The 14,708-nt window shown below is 41.3% G+C and overlaps 2 protein-coding genes across 3 annotated transcripts; one reads left to right on the top strand and one right to left on the bottom strand.

Moving 5' to 3' along the window:
- The first annotated feature begins 1,809 nt into the window (after positions 1-1,809).
- On the top strand, positions 1,810-5,433 carry foxf1 (forkhead box F1). Its single transcript, XM_020609422.1, has 2 exons — positions 1,810-3,083; positions 4,314-5,433. The coding sequence occupies exons 1-2, from the start codon at positions 2,105-2,107 to the stop codon at positions 4,475-4,477; spliced, it is 1,143 nt and encodes a 380-aa protein (XP_020465078.1). The 5' UTR covers positions 1,810-2,104; the 3' UTR covers positions 4,478-5,433.
- A 1,847-nt stretch (positions 5,434-7,280) lies between these two features.
- On the bottom strand, positions 7,281-14,465 carry mthfsd (methenyltetrahydrofolate synthetase domain containing). Of its 2 annotated transcripts, none has more exons than XM_020609411.1 (8): positions 14,283-14,465; positions 14,031-14,134; positions 13,482-13,595; positions 12,905-13,018; positions 12,706-12,796; positions 11,158-11,270; positions 10,721-10,846; positions 7,281-9,258 (listed from the first exon to the last, which is right to left on the bottom strand). In XM_020609411.1, exons 1-8 carry the CDS (start codon positions 14,308-14,310, stop codon positions 8,521-8,523), a joined length of 1,428 nt encoding a protein of 475 aa, XP_020465067.1. In that variant the 5' UTR covers positions 14,311-14,465; the 3' UTR covers positions 7,281-8,520. The 2 variants fall into 2 exon arrangements, with proteins under 2 accessions (XP_020465067.1, XP_020465058.1); XM_020609402.1 differs by lacking the exon at positions 13,482-13,595 and adding an exon at positions 13,308-13,421 and having other exon boundaries at positions 14,283-14,464.
- Positions 14,466-14,708: the final 243 nt, after the last annotated feature.

Here is a 14,708-nt window from a genome sequence, read left to right as displayed (position 1 = left end):
TGGCCCTGGTGCGCGCTGGGTGGTCCGTTACGCTGATAAATGTGTGGCCCTCACTCCAGGCGAGTGGCCGAGCAGGGACCGGTTAAAACAATACTTACATTCATTTATCCATGGGGTTAATTCTCCTCTGCAACAGCAAAAACTAACAGTGGTGCGTCAGTCACCTTCGGGTTGGCATCCATTTGACAGTGAATTGTTTTCTCGCTTCCCCTGTGGCAAACCTTCTGCAACATTCGTTGTTTTGAGACTGCACAGTCCCCTATAAGGTCAAACTGCTTGGGGTTTCAGTTAGACATGATATTCGTCCTCAAAGTAAGCACATAAACGCTTCCAGATTATTTGACCTAAAATATTGCAGACGTTTTACGCACGGGCAATGAAGTCGCCAAACATTCTCTGACTTTACGCAAATGCCATAGTGTGAAAAGAGGTCTATTCACTATTTCCTCCTATATTATATTCCATGGTGTCCCAACCAACAAGCATCATAAACATTCACTAGGAATAATAACGGCAGAGATCGTAAGCACAACGAGCTCATCTAACGGAGAGGCAAAAAGCTGCAGGCTGCAGCGATCGGGGTTCTCCAGGGAACAATAAGCAACCTACTGTCAGCGGTTTTAGGTTATGGACTGATCGTCTTTCAGTAGTTCTCGCGCACAGATGTACACGGGACAATACGTTACACTAAAATCTTTTTTTACATCGGAAATACAAACAAACAAACAAACTGGTGCGCATCTTACTCAGAGTGAATTACAACTATGGTATAACTTGGGCTGAATTTTCCTAATAGTCTTATAACGTTTAATGGCAACAAACGAAACATCTCAACTTTCCAATGTGAAACTGAGTTAAAGCTGCATCACTTCTGCATGTGATATCGGGACTGATTAGTTTTTTAAATCCACCTTACTTTGATTCCTCGACCATTCCGCGGAAAACCATCTGCAGGAGCTGATCTCAAGTACACGTCGGAGTTTCTGTGCTCACAGTTCGGCAGAGCTTCCACCTCACTCCTCCTGCGTCTAAATATTATGACTGCACTGCACAAACAATATTCGTGTGTAACAACGTCCAACATCTACACAAGACGGCGCGAACAGTTGGGCATATCGCATCAGATTGAGTATTAGCTGATCTAAAGGGGCTTTTGCTTGATTTTTTTTTATTTAAAGAAGGCCAGGGAAAATGTTTAGATTTTGCTGTATAAACATCCTGCCCATGTTCCTGTCCATTTTTTTTTACAGAATTCAGGAAGGTGGTTTTCAATATGAGGGATATGCTCTTCGGTTAATTGATTTTCATACACTAGAAATGTTTCATAAAGTATTTCATCACGTTTAATAACAACATAGCCATATGACCTGTTGCGGGCTGGTGCGTCGGCCATGTGGCCTGAAATGGGGAGATACTATTTGCGTTGCAGGTGTGAGAGTCTACACAGTTTCGAGCATTCAGTGTCAAAATAAGAATAAAATTAAATAAGGCATTTTTAGAAAACACGACCATTTGAAATGTAAAGCTGTTGACCAGGATAGTTATTGTCATTACTGTATGATCATTTAATACATTCTTAACCTTCTGGGTTTCTTTCTGCTCTATAGCTGATGATACCGGTTATATAGGAATTATATTCCCAAATTCATTGTAAGGAAGGTAAAAACATTTTCCTGAAAGTGAAGGCACACAGATGTGCATGCTTACAGCCCACCACTGGAGTAGGAGGGGAACTGGGCGGGTCTCAAGATTACGATTGCCAAGACATCCAGCTTGCAATGCGCTGATGGCAACAGATAAGTAAAAAGTGAGCTCCTCGGACGCACGACAACACACCAACTGAAGTGGAAAGCGGCTCCTGTTCTGCTCCTTCTCCCATTCGGACGGTGCGTACAAGGCGGTCTGGCTTCAGATTGCTGCGGGGCTGAATCAAAAGGAAGAAATCAGAGTTCACAAGTCAGTCGCGCCTTTGGTTTGTGCGTTCCGTTTGCGTATAGAGTTCTTTTTTGGCTCTTTATGTCAGCGAATTCGTGTCAAACTTTGTAGTGTTATTAGGTGGAAAACAACAACTTTTGTTTGCCATCTCGAAGACTAAATTTAACTAATGACGGCAGAGGTCCAGCAGCCCCCAGCGCAGACTCCTGCCCAGAGCAGCCCGATGTCTGCTCCGGAGAAGCCACACGGGCAGACGGCGGTGATGGAAACCGCCTCCTCCACTACGAAAGCCAAGAAGACAAACGCAGGGATCCGTCGACCAGAGAAACCCCCGTATTCATACATAGCTTTAATAGTCATGGCTATCCAGAGCTCTCCAACCAAGCGCCTGACGCTCAGTGAAATATATCAGTTTCTGCAGAGTCGCTTTCCGTTTTTCAGAGGCTCATACCAAGGATGGAAGAACTCTGTGCGTCATAACTTGTCCTTGAACGAGTGCTTCATTAAGCTGCCCAAGGGCCTCGGCCGGCCGGGGAAAGGCCACTACTGGACTATCGACCCGGCTAGTGAGTTTATGTTCGAGGAAGGGTCCTTCAGAAGGAGACCCAGAGGTTTTAGGCGCAAGTGCCAGGCGCTGAAGCCTATGTACAGCATGATGAACGGCCTGGGATTCAACCACATCCCCGAGTCCTACAACTTCCAGGGGAGCGGCGGGGGCCTATCCTGTCCGCCCAACAGCTTGTCTCTGGACAGTGGGATTGGGATGATGAATGGACACTTGGCAGGTAACATGGAGGGCATGGGTCTGTCCGGACACTCCATGTCACACTTGTCGACCAACAGTGGACATTCCTACATGGGAAGTTGTACAGGATCCACTGGGAGTGATTATCCCCACCACGACAACTCGGCCTCCCCTCTTCTCACCAGCGGGGGAGTCATGGAGCCTCACCCAGTCTACTCGAGCTCAGCCTCGGCGTGGGCTCCGGCCCCCTCGGCCTCGCTGAATAACGGGGCTTCCTATATAAAGCAGCAGCCTCTGTCTCCTTGTAATCCAGGGGCAAACCCGCTGCAGCCAAGCTTGCCCACACATTCACTAGACCAGTCTTACCTGCACCAGAACGGGCACAGTACCACAGATTTACAAGGTAGGCTCTATAGGCCTTCTACGTTACATGAATGTCACCTCTATACTTTAACAAAACTGTAAAATGTTGAGTAAAACTGCAGATGATTTACTGAAGAAAACATCTGGGAAAATAGTGAAGAGCAGGATAAATATTTTAGATTCAATGAGATTTCAAATCCAATTCCCTTCTGGACCAAACCATTAAATTATTAGAGGAAGTAAACAATATTTTCTGTATATGGTCAAGGCTGGTAATTTTCATGCTCTTGTGGTAATGATGAAAACATTGAGCATCCTCAGAGTGTGTTACCTTTATGAATTACACTGTGTGCAGTTTGCCGTTTCTAAACACGGGATTATCTCCAAGGCACAAAACGGAAGAAATACTCAAATTAAGACCATTAAGGAAAATGATGCAGCTAAAAGAAACCACATTTTCCCACATAAGATTCGTCATTGTCCTGCTTTTAATTAAAGAGAATACAGAAGGACCCCAAATAAAACCCAGGTATCAGATGTTTCAAACTCGCACGACTTCGGTCTCTGGAAGAGGTTTTTAAAAAGCAGAAAAAGAGGCAAAAGAGCGCAAGGAGAGTCGTGCCAAACTCTAGGCAAGACAAACAAGCGCGGTTAGGTCCAGCCTGCCTTGCCCCGAGGCCCCCAGTCCTCCGGGACTGGCGTGCAAGAGGGCCCCTGTCAATTAGCCCTGAAAGTCCGCCTCCCTCTTTACCGTCCCAGTGTTAGATGTCAAATGGACCTCTGGTCTGTGAGCAATCCACATGGATTCTAGTTAGTGAAACAGGCTGAGTGAAAAGTGTTTCTAAACTTGGTTAAATATGAATTTTTAAGGAAACGTGTCAGTCTTGTATAAGTACCGCGACCATCAATGTTTTACAATCTACACATTTTAAGATACTATATTTATTACTATTATTATTAGTATTTCATGTTAATACCTCTTTTATTATTAATAGTTCCATACAATTAAGTTTAAGGCTATATTGCGGCTGTAAGAGGAAATGTATATCATTTAATAATAAGAGAAAAAGTGAAAAATTAACTTCTAAACCCTATTGAAAGTATTTATAAATATAATAAAATTATATTATTTTTAGATTTTTTTTTCAGAACCTAAAACAACCGTTTTAGAAACTGAGAAGATATATTTAAATTGGAAAGCAAAGTTCTCCTACTTGTGACATTGCACATCATCTTGTTTTAACCCATATTTTAAAATACCTATTTGCAGGTATTCCTCGGTACCATTCCCAGTCTCCCAGCATGTGTGACCGAAAGGAGTTCGTCTTCTCGTTCAACGCCATGGCGTCCTCAGCGATGCACTCACCGGGCAGCGGCTCGTACTACCACCACCAACAGGTCTCCTACCAGGACATCAAGCCGTGCGTCATGTGATGCCTCCACGGACAGTCTGCAGAGCAGAGGACGGCGTCGCAGACTTGAGCCACCGGGCACAGTGAGCTGAAATAAGAACAAACAAGTGAAAATAACCACTGAGAAGACACCAAGGCATGGCATGGCCCTGGAGAGAGCTCACTGCTTCCAGTAGACCGGACTACTTTTCTGTGCTGTTTAGCACAGCGACGAAGACACGGAGACTGGTCAATCACAAAATAACCACATAATAATAATAATATATAATAATAATAGTTAAAAAAAAAGAAAAGAAAAACTTTTCATGCCATCAGCATCGACCAGCGGGGTAGAGACTGCGCGTATGAATCCCTGCTGCTGTTTGGTACTTAGTTCTGCAAAGCGGATGGCCACCACTTCACTTGTGTTGTTTGTTTTTCTTACTGTTTAAGTAGGCCAATGTAAAAATGCACACTTCCTTCCATTTTCTCAGTCTAACGTTTTTACTTTTCTTTTACAAATTAGGCTGAGGGTCTTTTTTTGACGTACTTATCAACGTTTAATTTTGAAATGAAAAATGATGGACATTGCATACATACTGTGTGTCCATATTTACTGTGTAAAAACGATGAAGGCACTTTTTGAATAGCCTATAAGCGCAACGTTTTATTTATTCTGTAGGCCTACATATTTTAATTTCAGGCGAATTGGCCAAGGAGGTGTATGCTTTATTGGCAATATTTGTCAGAACGCTTAATATTTGTTTTAAAAAGACCGTTGAGGATATGTTGTAAGCACTGTTATGTCGTTTGTGTTAGATATATGTAGAGCATTATTTTCAGCACTGTATACCTATATACTGTTAGGAAAATTAGCGAGGCTCCATCAGTGAGAGCTTTAGGTTATATTACAACAAATCATTTGTAAGAAGTAAAATATATCTGTGGGCTATTTAAGCCTAAATCCACAAAAACAAGACATATTTTATCACGCACCCATCATTTATTTTGTGCTTTGTGTGGGGAGGGGGGGGGGGGGTCACTATAAACAAACTGTAGCCCTACAGTGAAGGCATTACATAATCCTCTGCAAATTAACAGTATTGAAAGACTGGGGCAATTTTTGTCATGTTGGTGTATTTATAATAATTCAGGAGGAGTCTTATATAAATGTATAGGCCTGTCGTTAATTAACTAATTACTTAATTAAACAAATCTAACTAAATAAAAAGGGGTAAAATGAGTTTGATCGACCACATTTTTAGCAGTACTGAAACCAAACCATAAAGGTCCGCGCTATGACAGCAGGAGTAAAAACGGTGTCTTGTGTGATGGTTCAGTGAAGGATGAAGCCAAAAGTCCATAATCTGGCGATAGCTATATGGACACATGTCATTAATGAACGATTAAATTATGTAGATTTTAAAATAAATGGTTTGGAATAGTGTCTCCTAACACGATCTATTTGAGCGTATACGCAGTAATGAAGGCGCAACAAGTCCGATGTAGAGGTCAGGGTGAAAATCCTTTGCTCTGGGTTGTTGTGCAGTTGTTTTCCTCAAAAGCATTTTGACACAAATACGATTTCTGCATAGTGGAAACATAACAAATGGTGCTGATCTAAATCCATTTTTACAGGCTACCTATCGACTAGCTCAGGGGTTGTCCCCACATGCAGGCCTATGCAACTTCTACAAATCACACAAAGAATGAACTCATATAATTAATAATAGGTGAAGTCCTGAATGTCTTATCGCGCCATGGGGATAAAACATATCCACTAGCTATATATAAAAGGCGTGTGGGCCAGTTTTCCTAAATGCACTTCTTCGGATTCCTTATTATTTGTGGATTATAGTAAGTTCAAAATCAAAAACCATGAGGTTTGCTGGGTTTTTTTATATCTGAATCAAAGGCTAAGAGTAACGAAGTAATAGACTATTAATTTGCAAATCAACAACAGAGGCTTCTCATGTACTGTAGGTAAACATGACGGGCAGCAGTATATTTTGGGAGCATCAGTATAGTCCAGTTCACTGGATTACTCTGATCCACACCTATTGTATGTTAGATAAACTAACTCCGCTGTAAATATCTTCCTGTTCAAGTTATTTCACAAGTCGTATTGTTGAGGTTTGGGTGCAGAAATACATCTTAGCACTGACCACTGACTGAACCCCAGGAAAATGAGCATGCCACGGAGCACAATGGTAACAGCACTGGAACAGCGCATTAACAAATTGATGACATTTGCCGAGGTTCAGTGCTCTGGCGGGACTCAGGCAGAGAGATGGGGCTCCACAGCTGTTCCCCGGCCAAGCTTGGATGACAGCTCCATAAAAAGCCCGAGGCCTGCGCTGTGCAGACAGACATGCTGTGTGCTTATGTCTCAATGCAATCCAGACGTCAGTGAAAACAGGACACTACTCTAGCCCTGCAGACACAAGACTGATCACATAGCAGGTAAAGTCGTGCAAAAACAGAAAGATATACAGTACATTAGGAGTATAAGGGGTTATTGGGTGCTGGTTAAGTGGTTTGTATGTGAATAATATTTCTGCTACAAAAGTTTAAATTAACCGCTTGCTCTGTTTGGACTAATGCAGACAGAGCCCCCTGTGAGATGTGTCACCCCAGAAAGTTTTGTCAAAATCCAGTCAGTGGTCTGAGATATCATATCTAAATGTAATTTCTGACCTTAAACTGCTGTTTCTTCAGCTGAACAATGTTATTTTTGATTGTAGTTTGAGATGCAAACAAAAATTCAGTGACCATAATCCTCAAATATTTGTCAAAATCGAAGTGAGATGCTGCACAGTTTAAAAAAGACACTAAGACTGAACAGGTATGATCAAACCCTTTAGTACAGGAAGTTACTGTATAACATGTTACAAACTGATGCATAGAACTAGAACAGGTCATCCAGGCTTCCCTCGTTCATTAAATGAGACTGGCATCAAACTGACCTAACCAAAAGCCATCAAGTGATTTTTATCAGTAAAGGCATAAATATTGCTGAATGCACAATGTCTACTTCCAAAATATTATGAGAAAAACTATACTGGGTAAAAAGCAAAGCTTCAATGAGGTTATACAATCCTCCAAAAGTGCTATTTTGTAAATAAAATTGATTTAGATATGTAAAGTCTACACCTCCATCCTTACAGATAAACATGTTGATTTTTAGACAATGCCTAAATCCTGGGTAATTTACAAGGTCTGGTTTTTCAAGCTAGTTTCAAAATGAGTCATCACAACTAAATTGTGGCCATTTAAATTAATTATATTACTGCAGTCTGTAACCAAAATGGCATAAACCTTTGCTAGTATGTTCGTGTTAAGTTCATGGCTGCATCTATATGGCAATGGAACAAAATAGACAAAAAAACCCACACACATTACGCTTTTAGAGCAATCCAAATATTACAGATCTGGTGAGAACTATGTCAAGTGCTCACACTTCATGAAGTTGGGAAGTATCAGGACTGTATAAAGTGTGTAACACGGCCACATGGTCACACTATCTGCAACAAGTGACCAGTTTCTTTGGCTCGATGTTTTTTAGCAAGCAGGTTTGACAACATACTGTAACTTTCTTGGAAGAGGTAATACTGCTAGTTGGTGGTTGAACTAAAATGAACATTAGCATTTTAACAAAAAGACTGTATATACAGTCTTAGGTGTGCAAGACTAATATCTATAGTTTATTTTGAAGAATCACCTTCAAGGCGTGAAAGCTCTTGGGACACAGACCAACAGGTGTGTGTGTGTGTGTGTGTGTGTGTGTGTGTGTGTGTGTAAACAAGGCACATATGTGTATGGTTAAGTATTGTGCAATATTATGTACAAAATACTTTTCTAGCGTACTAAGTTATGATGCTGGGATTCAGCACTTTTCTCATATTTTTAGGTGTCATAGCTGCATACTTTATTCATATGTTGTGTTCATTAGCCTTAGCAGTCACTTGTCTATGGGTCATATATCTGAGGTCCTCTTCTAATAAACCCAGAAATATTAAAAATCAACTAAACTCCTCCTAAGGCATTTGAGGTTGTTCCTCAATCAATACTTCTGGCCGACTGCTATTACTGCTCAGTGTTTTCAGTGGTGTCATCCTTGGTACCTGGTGGTGCGGTTTTAGATTTTATAGCTGTTGATGGTCTTGATCTCCTACTGGGCTGTCCAGACCTCTTGCCTCCTGGCTGGCTCCTCGCCAGCTCAGCCTGCAGACTGTGACCATTCAGACTAAGACCCTGCAGAGACTCCAGGGCCTGGTCTGCAGCCTGAGGATCACTGTAGTCCAGAAAGGCCCTGTGCTGAGCTCCCTGCCAGGTGAGCCTCAGCGGAGCGACCTCCCTCTCTCTGAGGGCAGTTTTCAGCTCACTGACACGCAGCCCTGCAGGGATCCCCCCCAGATAAACTGTGGTCACACTCAGCGGGAGTTTACGTTGAGATGGGACTTCACTTCCTCCTTCTTCTGGGCCCTTCTCCCTCATGTTCCTCCCACTTTTACCCTTTCCTCTCTCGTCTTCTCCCTCATTACCTCCCCTGCCATCTCCTCTGCTTTCTTTCCTCACCCTAGCTGGGCGCTGTCTAGCTTTCTGTTCTCCCTCTGGTCCTTTCTCCTGTTTGGACTCTCTTGCAGCATCCTGCTGCACGTTCTGCCTTGCCCTCCGTCTGGTTTGTTTTTTGGGTTGACCAATCTGCAGATCAGACTCAGCTGCAGCAGGGACCGCCCCCAGTGTTACGTCCTTTCCAGCCTGTTCCTCCAGATCACGCAGCGTCTTTAGGATGGGGATCTTCTCCAACTTTTCTGTGTCCAGCTGAAGACACAAAACTGGACATGCTCAGTGAAGCTGAAAGGAGAGGGATCTCACACACAGCATGCACACAGGCCTGCTCAGAGCCAATGAAGCAAACCTACAGATGAGTTAACAAAGCAAAAGCTGACTTATTAATTGCTATTATTCCATCCTGCTCACAGCTCATCTTATAGAAATCTATAGTAAACTATCTTTATAGCAGCAGGACATTTCACTTCCCAAGCAGTTAAAAATAAAGAATGTTAAGATGTTTGATTTGTTGGGTCTTCAAGAGTCTTGGCAGCCTTTGATGCTGACCAGTCCTGTAAAGGATATACGGGGCTATTGTTTTTACACTGCCCTGTGTGACCTGTCGTTCCCCTGCCCCTGCAGAGCCAAGATGGCTGGGCAGAGGAGCCTTTGATGATCAGACATGGCCTTCCTGTCTGTGAGGTCACTCGGTCCTGTTTACTTGCATGCATGTCTTTAGGAAACCCAGAGGTTACACACAAACTCTCCAGATGATAAGAATAATACATGTTTATCATGTTGAATTAGAGACAAATCATCAGGTAGAAAATACACAGTGTCAGAAAATCAGAAGTTTAAGGTCCAAACAGAAAATGAAGTATGAATTTAAAAGTATACTCACACAGTTAATAAATGTGTTGATTATTTTTCTCTAGAAGTTTGTTTTTGTATCTGATAACTGGTTGTCTGTATGCCTTAGGAGTGCATTATTTGTATGCATAGTATGTACTGTAAATACAAATTACAGTGCTAACTCATATCATTACTAACAATTGTGAACTATCTGTAAGACAAAAATGAAATGCACACATCCAACCAGAATGAATGCAGCAGTGGTGTCACTGTATGCCCACTAGAGGGCAGTGTGTCTGAAGAGAGGAGCTACACTCAACAAACATTGTATCTACTGTGATACAACAGTGGTAACAAGGGCTTTTTGTTTCTACACAAACATTGTATCTACTGTGATACAACACAGTGGTAACAAGGGCTACAGTGCTTTTTTGTTTATACCGTTATATATTGTGAGTCTGCCTCAGTCTGTCTGATGCTGAAATGCTGTTTGTTTCTAAAAGATTAACACAATGGTTCAGATTTTGCTAAGATTAGTTTATTTTTGCCTTTCACAAAGTTTAAGACAACTATTTATTGTCCATTACCTTGGTGGATTTTTAAAGCCAACTCCTTTTTTGTTTTAGTTATGTTTTGGGGCATTTTATAGCCTTTATTGGACACATTTGGTGGAGAGATGACAAGGAAAGTGAGGGAGACGTGGAATGACAAGCAACAGAGGTCGCTGGCCAGATGCAAACCAGGGATGTTGAAGGTTAATGGCTGCTGCCTTAACCCCTAGGTCATTATGGAGCCTGTTTAAATCAACTTCACTGTGAAGTAACTATACTGTGAAGTTACAGTAGCACTGCACACCAAATAAAGGGTTTTTTAAATTTACCTTAGTCCAGATGATTCCCTGTGGCTTGGGTAATGGGCAATTGGTTTTAATAACTCTGGTAGGTGTGAGGATGTAGTCCACAGTCAGGTCATGACTTCCTATTAGCTCTTCTGGTATGTCCACAATCTGAAAGCAGAAATAATTAGTATTAGAAAAACAGTTGTATTCCATCAGATCTTTGACAATTTTAAGAATAAAGGGAAAGGGAAATAGTTTTAAATCATATTTTCCAGTTAAAATTATTTATTTTGCTACTTACGGATATGATTTTATTTATTTACAATTTCATAGCATTTTGAATGTCAGTGTTGTCAATATTTATTTGAGAATGTTAGTCAAACTGCTGACTGTCTAAATGAAACAATAATTTCCCATGTGCTGGACAAGTTTCACAAAACCACGAGTTTGTTCAGTAAGTTCCATATAAGCGAACTGACCTGGCAGTCATGGACAACAGTAACCACCACAGTAGACTCATTCACAGCTCCCATTGAAACCATCATGCCATGCTCCAGATCAGCATAGCCCTCTCCTTTTCCAATCCGAAATCCTGCAGGGGGAGACAGAAGCCACAAACACATTTTAAATGTAGGTTTTGGATTATGTTATACAGGGACAGATGGTCTACACAGCATGTATGAGACAACATTTTCCCTGAGCCCAGATTCACTTCATGTAAATCAGGAATAATCAACATGTGCATTACATTCAACTTAAAATAAGGTGCAAAAACAGAATTTTAATCTAAAAACTGAACTCAAATATGATACACTGACATACACATTGAGGGCAGCAGCAGTAATGTTTTCTACTCATAAAAACAATGCCAGTAGTCTGATGCGAACATTGATGGGTCCTGTGCAACAATGGAAACCATGTGGTGTTGTACAGCAACAATTTGGAGCAATTTGGAAACGTATACATTACAGTAAACATGTCTGTTTCACCGCAGCATTGCAGCACCTCTCTCAGGCACTTTGAAAATGAGAATCAAAATGCACTGTGAGTGATGGGACAATTTTCATGGAGGGAATAACACAGTAGAACACACAAGAAGCAGAATGGATCTGATTAGGGACATCTGCCCCTGCTTTCATTTCTGTTATTCTTCAGATCTCCCTGACTGTGTGTCCTGGTGCCCCACTGATCACAAAACAGCATTTAACATCACTCAATATCTTTGTCATACTATCTGTTCCTTCAGTCTCCTGTCACTATCCATAGTGTCAACAACATATTACTGTGTATCTTAAAAGTCCTGGTTTAGCAAAGTCAGTATCCACAGACTACACATTTTGAGCCTGCAAATTGTAGCTGCTATAATTAAATTACAAAATAAATGTAATTGTTATTAGTTACAGTTACTGAGAAAAAAAAATGTAATTAAATTACGGTTACCAAAAATGTTGGTAATTACAAAGGAGTTACATCTGAACATAATGTTTTGGGTCAAAAGGTTAGCATAATATTCATTCTGTCTGCAAAGCCACTGAGACATATTTAAGTGCAACACCATCATAAGCACGATGGCTAACAAGGATCTGTGTCTACATCTAGAATGGCTCCACTCATTTGGTGGCATGCATTAAATGTTGTTTTGATTGGTTCTCTTGTTTGACTTTGCACTGCCGCTTGTCTGTCAGTCAAATCATCACACATTGCTCTAAGCAGCCATGTCTTATATTTTTATTATTTATAGGACTCTTTGTTGTGTGGCTTCAATAAACCCCGACGAAGGCTTCATGCCAAAACGCATTGGTCTTCTCATTAAAGTTGCTCAAAACACTGCAAGTGCTGCTGGACTTTTTGTTTTCCTTTTTTTATCAAAGTAATCAAAAAGTAACATTACTTTGATGAACTAATTAATATTGTTACATTACTTATATTTTCACCAGGGTAACAAGTAATCTTCTGTTTGTGAGGCAAACTGCAATATCTTTAGACTCTCAGTACTTAAAAGTATTGATATTCCAAATAACAGTCACCTTTCTCTGACACCGCCACAGAGCCGATCACCAGCAGGTCTACCTTCACCTTCGCATTCAGGTCAACAGGCACACTGAAGTCTTTCACACCCTAAAGAAAGAGGGCAGAAGATAAAAAACTTGTAGGTTAAATGTGGGGGTCTCTGAATCCTAATGAACTTCTGTTTGAAAATGTTCATAAAAATGTGCAAGCTCAAACCTGGGATGAAGAGCATACACGTAGCTGTTCTTTGCTGGCCCCTTGGGGAGGAGTAATCTTATTGAAAAGACCAGTACGAAGACGAGGAGTTGGGACCAGCAATGTTTTTTGTGCCTGTGAAGATCATCCCAAAAATGATCCACCAGAAATTAACAGTTGTTTTGCATGACTGATACTGGATTGGAAATATTGAGTGAGTAATGGTAGAAATAACACATATTAAGTAGATTCAAAGTCAGCAGATGAAAATACTGATGCGCCTGATACAGTATGTTACTTTATGAAGTGAACCAGGAGATGTAACATAACATCTACAAAAGCGGATAAGACAGAGTAAAGGCATTTCTGTACTACAGCCTGAGGCACTGCAGTTCTTGGTGCCTTTCACATAGTGCAGTGCTACCTGTAGCACTGCCAACCGGGCACCCTCCAGTGGTTTATCAGGATCCACCTTCACCTCGGCTGTCTGGGTGAACTCCTGCAGCTCAGACACCCTGGCACAGGCTGTGAACGCACCCTGGTTGAAAGAAGAGGAGGGAACAAGGACTGATGATAGTTTTCTTTTTGTCAGACTTACTTCCAGAGTGACAAAGCGTGCCTGCTGCTGGGGTTTGTCTGGGTTTATTTTGACTGTCTGGCTGGACTTGAACACCTGCAGGTCTGCAAGCCTGTTGCATGCTTGATTTGCAGCCTGGCCATTAAATACACAATAAAAACATCCAGAGATGCACAAACAGGGAAACCATTAAACATTCACCATTTAAGAACGCGAGTCAAGAATTGCTATGCAAACATGATAACCTAGTGTCACTGGTTTAGCAATGATTTGACTTAAACAGGCATTTAATTCAAAATGAACATGTTCATTTACTTTCCCAACATAGGTAACAACACAGTGACTTGTAACGTTCCAAGTGTGTAGTTTGTCATTCAAGTGGGTCACCTGGGGACTTCTATTGGTTTTAAAGTAATCAATCAAGTCCTCCATAAAGTGTGATATACTATATACTATAATATAAGTCTTTATGCACAATAAATATTAGTCCTCTATGTTGTTAACGTTAATGCCACTGTGTGTTTGATTTAGACGTTTTTCTAAGTGTTTCCATAAATTGCTTTAACCTGCCTTGAAATTTGGGATTCTGTTGTGAACGGGCCTTGGGAAGTTGGCCAGGTTGTTCTCTTCTATATAGTCCCAGACTTGCTGACGAATGTCCCACTTCGACGCTCCTGAAGAGAAAACAGAACAGGCTTTATATCAAACTGAAGCAAGACGACGCAACAGCAGCCAAACGTTACCAGCCTACAACTGTTCCCAATTGAAATACGTCGACATTAATTTTAACGACAAAACAAACGTCACGAACATTTTACCTACCAGAATTTATTTTTATAACAGGCTCCATTGCTTTATTAGTGATAGAAATGAGTATCTGCTACAACACCTTTATACACTTCACGCAGTAATATCTTACACGTGAGCTCTGTAACGTAATACTAAAAGAACAGCTGCTTGTCAATGTTTATCATTGCTACGGCGCCTCGGGAAGGTCAATCTTAACAAAACGCGAAACCAAAAGCGTCTTCCGTATGATTCCCTGGCAGTAAAGCCAATTATAAAACAGTGCGTTCAACAAAATACTCATATTACACATTTGCAAAACTAGTGAGTATTCCTATTTTTTGCTTAATTATCTCCCACTACTTCCCCTTATTATCCTAGGGTGCAAAGCTAGTTTATTTATAACCTATAATTGTTCAAAATGAACACAACCGGGGGGGGGGGAACGGGGCCCCCAGTTTC

The sequence above is a fragment of the Monopterus albus genome, unplaced genomic scaffold, assembly GCF_001952655.1.
Source record: "Monopterus albus unplaced genomic scaffold, M_albus_1.0 scaffold4.1, whole genome shotgun sequence".
Lineage (NCBI taxonomy): Eukaryota > Metazoa > Chordata > Actinopteri > Synbranchiformes > Synbranchidae > Monopterus > Monopterus albus.
The sequence above is the reverse complement of the archived record's forward strand: the minus strand, read 5'-3'. Positions and strand labels throughout refer to the sequence as shown.

What these genes read in the sequence shown, in the direction of transcription:
- mthfsd (XM_020609411.1), bottom strand. Translation starts at nt 14,310, where the DNA reads ATGGAGCCTGTTATAAAAATAAATTCTG. An exon ending in ACAGAATCCCAAATTTCAAG is followed by an intron (nt 13,596 to 14,030) that starts GCAGGTTAAAGC and finishes TTTAATGGCCAG; the next exon opens with GCTGCAAATCAAGCATGCAA. An exon ending in GTGTATGCTCTTCATCCCAG is followed by an intron (nt 12,797 to 12,904) that starts GTTTGAGCTTGC and finishes CTCTTTCTTTAG; the next exon opens with GGTGTGAAAGACTTCAGTGT.
- foxf1 (XM_020609422.1), top strand. Translation starts at nt 2,105, where the DNA reads ATGACGGCAGAGGTCCAGCAGCCCCCAGCGCAGACTCCTGCCCAGAGC. An exon ending in CAGTACCACAGATTTACAAG is followed by an intron (nt 3,084 to 4,313) that starts GTAGGCTCTATA and finishes ACCTATTTGCAG; the next exon opens with GTATTCCTCGGTACCATTCC.